The sequence below is a fragment of the Haliaeetus leucocephalus genome, unplaced genomic scaffold (genome assembly GCF_000737465.1).
Source record: "Haliaeetus leucocephalus isolate CR32 unplaced genomic scaffold, Haliaeetus_leucocephalus-4.0 Scaffold238, whole genome shotgun sequence".
Taxonomy (NCBI): Eukaryota; Metazoa; Chordata; class Aves; order Accipitriformes; family Accipitridae; genus Haliaeetus; species Haliaeetus leucocephalus.
In genome coordinates, this window is record NW_010972674.1 from 259,490 (window position 1) to 266,119 (window position 6,630).

General features: G+C 54.3%; 1 protein-coding gene across 1 annotated transcript in view; it reads right to left on the reverse strand.

Moving 5' to 3' along the window:
* Positions 1-1,460: 1,460 nt before the first annotated feature.
* The window catches only part of PYCR1 (pyrroline-5-carboxylate reductase 1), a 5,488-nt gene continuing 318 nt past the window's right edge, over positions 1,461-6,630 (reverse strand). The window contains exons 2-7 of the mRNA XM_010568135.1: positions 6,506-6,576; positions 6,243-6,422; positions 5,355-5,576; positions 4,860-4,952; positions 4,288-4,451; positions 1,461-4,191 (exon numbers count right to left, since the gene is read on the reverse strand). Of these exons, the coding sequence (XP_010566437.1) occupies positions 4,032-4,191; positions 4,288-4,451; positions 4,860-4,952; positions 5,355-5,576; positions 6,243-6,422; positions 6,506-6,576 (890 nt within the window). The 3' untranslated portion in view covers positions 1,461-4,031. The remainder of the gene's footprint in view (positions 4,192-4,287; positions 4,452-4,859; positions 4,953-5,354; positions 5,577-6,242; positions 6,423-6,505; positions 6,577-6,630) is intronic.

Sequence of the window (6,630 nt, forward strand, 5' to 3'; positions counted from 1 at the left end):
CGGGGCAGTTCCCGGCCCGGGGCGAGCCCTGCCGCCGCCGCCGCGCCCGTTGCCCCGGTGGATCGGCAGCGAGGGGTCTTCCGGCACCTCTGGCCTCTCAACCGGCGGCCGGGGCAGCGGGGAGGGGGGGTGGCCGCCTCCCCCGGGCTCCCACGCGTGTTAGCGGTGCACAGCGAGGAACAGCCGCGCAGCAGGAGCAGGGGGTGCCGCCCCCCCCCGGGGGTGCCCCCTGTTCCACGCCCTTCGTTGTAACTTGGCCCCAGCGCAGAGGAGAGCCCGGCTGCCTGCCCCGGCGTGGCCAGCAGCACCGGCGTCCTCTCCCCCGGGGGGCCCCACGCTCCCTTTCAGCTGCTCCTCTTTACTGCATCCGCAGTTTCTTAGAGCTGCTGAAACTGCACGGAGGAGCAGCAAGGTCTCCACCGAAAATGCTGACTTAAAGAGGAAGGCTTCGCAGTAGCTCTCGAAGGCACTGGAGACGGTGCCAAAGCAAGCCCTGGCTGAAAAGTGTCAAGACTGGGGCTGGCTCTTCTGCTGTGAAATGCTGCTCTCCCAGATCGTGCCTGGCTTGCTCCACATGTGTTTCCACCTCTTCTGCTCTAACTGTGGGTCCGTAACACAGGAATACCGGTGCCTACTGCATTTACTGCTGTGCTACAAGCAAAGCAGGGCTGACAAGATGAGTACAGCAGATAAGGACGAGGGGACACGTGGAAGGTGCTCCAATGAAATTGGGCATACAGGAGTTAAGGCAACATCATGGAGAAAGCACGCTCCTAAGGAGGTAGTCTGGGCCCTGGGCATTCGGCAGCAGCACCGCTGTTCTCTGCTATGCACGCAGGGACCTGAACGCAAGTCCTGTAGGGCTCTTCTGTAGCCCTTGACAGGCTGGGTTTTCCATCTGCTGTGGTGGCCAGCTCAGTTACAGGCCTACAAGTATCTAGGAAGTTCATCTATAGCTCTGCCTCTCTGGGGGTACACTGGGGCAGTCGGTAAGTCTCCCTGCAGAGGGGCTCAAGCTCAGCCATCCTACCTTTTATTCTGCATCACACTTTTATCAGCCAAGTTGCAACACTTTCTGCAACACTCACTTTCCTTTTGCATCAGCCAGCACTTAAGCCATCTGACTTCCAGCTTGGCCTGTCTGCACAGGGTATTCACAGCCTGAGCAGGGAAACAGAGGAACATGCGGCACCCACTCGCCTCCCATGGAATCTTGTATGCGGTGGCAGAACCGCTAGAAAGCCTAAAGGGTTGGGATACTTTGAGAAGGATTAACACTCCAAGTCCCTCATGTCAGATTTCAGCCAGGCAGCTTTCCTCCTCCCATTCTCTTTAAATATCTGAAAACTGGTAGCACAGGGCGCTAGGATAACTTTTATGTTGTTGCTCAGGAACCATGGGTGACAAGGAGAAAGAGGCCGATACGCTTCCCAGTCCCATGCCCAGACAAACCAGTCTCGAAGACAGGTTTGCAGCACACCTGAAGCACATTCACTGTGAGCAGCAAGGACCCAACGGCCACTGCCAGGGGGAAGAGATATATACCTGGTCCAAACAGCGGGGAGTAGCCAGAGCTCTCTGTCAGAGAAGCAGTTTATTATGTAAAGAGGGAAGAGGAGTAGCCATCTGTCACGCTTGTAGGGTCATGCCCTGCTACCAGCCAAAAGCCTAACACTAAAAACACTTTAACATTACTAGCACCTTTGGCAGGCTCTGCAACAATACAGAAATGCTCTTCCTGCATCACCTGCATGCCCAAGACTCCTCAGGAGACAATAAGCCCATGTGAAATATTCATCTTTTACCAGCACTCCCCCAGTATACCCCAAGGTAGAATACAGTATGACAATTATCTGCCCAAATCCATTCCATCCCCTCCAGCCTGTTGCTCCCACTGAAGCCCCATAAAAGTGGTAGGGGCAGCTCGCATTCTTTGTGCAGTTTTCTGACTTGGGATAGGACTCAGGCTCTGGGAGAAAAGTAGAGGCAAGGAAGCCATGCGGGGACATTGGCTATAAAGAAATTGCAGAAAGCAGTAGATCCAATCATCTCTTTGCTGCTGCTCTGGGGCTGGCTCCCAAGACTGTGCCTGAAGTACAGGTTAACTGTCCTTCTAGATGGGCTATAATCCACCTTCTCTCTGATCAGAGCATTGGTCCCTTCTGCCCTTTTGAGTCTACAACCCTCACTCATCCCTTTCCCCAGTGGGCCCAGGGAAGAGAGGTGCTGCTTTGCCCTCAGTGCCTGCTCACGCCTGCCCTGGCACTTGGGGCTGTGCCAGGCGGCAGGAGGGGTTGAGCAGGGCCACCCTCTGCTTGCTGCTACAACCCTGGCCAGATTCCTTCCCTCACAAATACTGGGGTTTCAGGGGCAGAAGGGACCACTGCTCCTGGACCCATACTTTGCTGCTGTTTCTTGCTCATAAATTTGAGTCAGACTTGGGTAATTCTCCAGACCAGAAAAGCAAGGGTCTTCCACCTCTGCAAAAACATAGTCATCTGGATGCATTTCACCAAGCAAGTACTTGTTGTTGGACAGGCATCAGGCATTCTCAAGTCCTCCCTAAACCTCTTTTGTGTCAAGCAAGGACTGACTTTCCTCCTAGGTGTCATGCAGGACAAACTAGGTGAGATGGGACAAGATCTGAGCTGCAAGCCAGAGTAGATGACTTCAGTGTTTCCCTTTAGTCTTTAGTCTTGTATTCTAAAGAACTAGGAATGCAACTGCATGAAGCAGCCCTGAACTTTTTCTAGGTGTTCTCCCCTTCTAGCCATTAGCAGTCCAACACCTTCAGAGAAACAGGAAGAAAAAAAGAAACAGTCTAGAAAACACCAGAGAGACAGAACTGTGCCAACACAAGGTGACACTGAGGGCTGTTGTGCTGGATTTCACCAGCCCAGGGGCTCTGCTGGGAGAAGTGCTGTCTGGAAGGGACAACCAGTCCAGCACAACACAGCTGGATTGCACAAACCAAAGCAGAGCAGCCACTGTAAACAGGCATCAACACTGAAACACCAAGAAAGAGGTACAGCCTGATGCAAGGAAAGGTGCTGAGGAAGAGCCCTGCTGCCATGCAGTAGCTCAGCAGCTGGGTACAAAACCCTGATTGAGTCTAAGGGAATGGTACAGAAGGCAGCTTTCTCTGGAGGAGGTTGTCCTTGACTTCAGCTCTGCTCCCAGCTGCCCCAAACCAAGGAGAGCATCAGGGAGCACAGTGACGCTGAAACATATCCATGGGCACGTGGGAGTAGATTCTGCCCATGGAGAGCATGAAGAAGTGTCAGAGACAGAGGGAAAAGGGAGCACTCACTACCCCTCCACCTGCGCAACCACCCAAGCAATGCTACCAACAAAGGAGGGACAGTGAGAGCAGTTCATGGTTCCCCAAACCAGACAGAGCAGAGAGAAGGGGTGGCCAGCAAAGAGAGAAACGGAGTGTGGTCCAGAGGTTCACACCATCTGTCTCTGAAAGTCAAGGCAGATGGGGCAGAGGCACTTTGGTCCCTTCTGAGAGGTGCTTTAGGGCCCAGCCTCTAATGTAGTGCATAGCACTGCATTTGTGTGGCAGCACCTGCTCTAGCTAGTAAAGACAATGACAAGACACAAGCTCTGACAGCAGATGCAAGATGGGGCAAGAGGGGTCTGGGCCTGGTTCAAACCTTTGAAACCAAAAGGCATTCTGAAACCTCTTAAAAAAATCCTATTAGAAACCATTTCTGCATGGGACACCACAAACACTGTCTGAGTCCTAGAAGCATCCAAGGCTTCTGGACAGACAATGCCCTTGATGAAGGTCCAATGACGGCATCACACTTGCCCAACAGAGAACAGCAATGCCATGGACAGTTTGCACCAACCCCACCACAGGTTATAAGACCCTCTTCTACAGTGTTGCAGTGCCCCACAGCTGCTGCAAGCCAAGAGCCAGGCATGGGGAACACCAACATTCAGAGCGAGCATTCTTCCTTGGACAAAAAAGCAAGGGCATGGAGGAGACTGATGTTCAGCACAGCCAGACTACAGCAGCCTGGTCAGTTGTTCTTGCTGCTGGGGCTCTTATTGGTGAACAGACTGACTTTGCTGGCAGATGCCACAGACAGAGAAGGAGACTCCAGCTTCACCTTATCCAACAAAGTCTTCTTTATGGCTGCTGGGGAGATCTTCTCTTGGTCTGCCAAATGCTGCAGCTCCCTGCAATGGGGTGGTGGGAGAGAAACACATAGCAAAAGAGAGAGGGAGTGTGGGGGGCAAGTTTTGCCGGCTTTTTAGGATTTTGTAGCTGCTCACCTTGTCCGGATGCAGGAAGCCTCCACAGCATTGATTAGGAGTGAGCGAAAGCCACCGCTCTCCAGGAAGTGCAGGGCATGGATGGTGGCTCCCCCGGGTGAGCAGACGTTGTCCTTCAGCTGCCCAGGATGCTGCTCAGATTCTAACAGCATTTTGGCAGCACCCTGTAGCGAGGAAGAGAAAACAGCTGCCAGAGCTCTGACTGAGGAACCAACTGTCAAATACTCCCGTTCTCCACTGCGCAGAGCAGCACCAAACACTCACAGTGGGCAAAACTGGGTTCCTGCCCGAAAGCCATTAGCAGGCTGCCAAAACACTTTTCAGAGCTGAAAAAGCCTGCAGAGGAGTCATGGTGCCCCAGGCCCCAGCTCCCACACCACCATCAGTGCCAGCAGATTGCTGCGGACACTTCCTACATCCCATCACGTGCAACCTGTGTGCAGTCAAACCAAATACGTTTTTTTAAAGTAGATTCAGTAAGAGGACTGAGATTATTTCAAACCGTGATGTGCAGAATAGTCTGCATAGAGCAGGCACAGACTCAAACGTGTTCTGGAGGAGGAAATACTGACCAGCAAAGCCTGTGCTCCAAGTCGAACAGCCAGCCTGCGGGGAAGTCCCATTTTCACTCCCCCATCCGCCAGAGCATCCAGAGCAGTGAACGCCTGAGACCAGACAGAGGAAGAAGGTGACTGAACGTCTCTACTCCAAAACTGATGCCTCCCCCTTTACCATGCCGGGCTTCCCTCCCACTAGTTCCAAAGCAGGAGTGGGGGGAATGGGAGAAATTCAGCTGCTGGGTCATACTAATTACAGGCCCACCTTTTGCAACATGAACACACGGACGCTGCCTAATGGCTACGGACTTCAGACTCATACGACTGGTAATGGACTTTTGTTGTTGACCCAAACTGGTTATAAACTGGATACCTGGATTACATGTCCCATCGCAAATGTGAGTGATGAGAAAAACAAGAATTGACAAACTGAAGCTGCACAGGCTTTCACTGCATGCGAAGCCTACTGCTCTCCCCAAGACTGTCACAAATTGAGGAAGTAGCACGTACATACGCAGGGCCACTGCCACTGAGCCCTGTTACAGCATCTATCAGGTCCTCTTCCACCTCGGTGCAGAAGCCTACACTGGCCATCAGTTGTTCCACGAGCTTCCCATCCTCCACATCCGCATGAGTCCCAGTGGCATAGACTGTAGCACCTTCCCGGACAATCACAGGGGTGTTGGTCATGCACCTGATCACTTTTGGTGTGGGGCAGAAGGTAGAGAGTTTCTTAGGGCAGAAAATTATTGGAGACAGAAAGAAAGAAAGAAAGAAAGAAGGGACACAAATGAGCTTTAGTGCATATTTGGCATACCAAACAGGCTGTCTAGGAAGGGACTCCCCAGGGGCAAGAACAACACAAGCAGAGGGAAAAGAGAAACTCCTGTACTCCAAACTCCCTGCTCTGAGCCAAAGCGGGCAAAACTTAAATGTGAAGTCTTTCATAGTACCAGCACATGGGAAGCTGGGCAGAGCTGCTGTGGGGAACAACACCCCAAATGCCTCATTCCCACATCAGCTCGCGAGTCCCCAAAACAGCTTGTGCAGACACTTAGCGCAAAGTCTGCAGAAATTCAGGGGAGATGACCCAACTCTGCTGAGAGAAAAAAGACCTGACAGCACCTCGTGTAATAAAAGAGCTGGCATAAAGTCTCTTACAGCTTTTTCCGATGAGGACGGGGAAAGGTGACCCAAAGCAACCGGTCGGCCACAGCAGTGATTTAGCCCTGGGCAGCACAAGTGTTGCCCGTCCCCCGTGTCAACTCCGGGGGGCTGGAGGAGCGGGACCGCCTCAAGGCCAGCTCCGGCACGATCCTGCCCTGCGGCAGACGCCTCCCGGTACCGGCCGTCCGCTACGGCCCCAGCGGACCCCCATCCCCCGCCGCCCCTCCTCACCTTCTCGATGGAGCTGATGGTGACGCCGGCCGCGCAGGAGACCACGATGTGGCGGGCCTCGATGTCGGGGCCCACTTCCTCCAGGATGAAGGGGATGATGGGGGGCTTCACGGCCAGGAAGAGGACATCGCTGCTCTTCACCGTGTCCTTGTTGCTCACCGTGAAGTTGACGCCCATTTTCTGCAGCGGTCGGGGAGAAACCGGGGCCGCCGTCAGCCCGGGGCGGCCCGCCGCGGGGAGCGCCGCCGCCCGCCCTCACTCACCCGCAGCCCGCTCACGGTGGGCAGGTCGGTGTCCGGGGAGCTCGCCGTGATCTTGTGCGCGGCCAGGACACCTGCGAACGGCACCGCGCGTCAGCCCCGGCGGCTCGGCGCCGCCATCCCCGCGC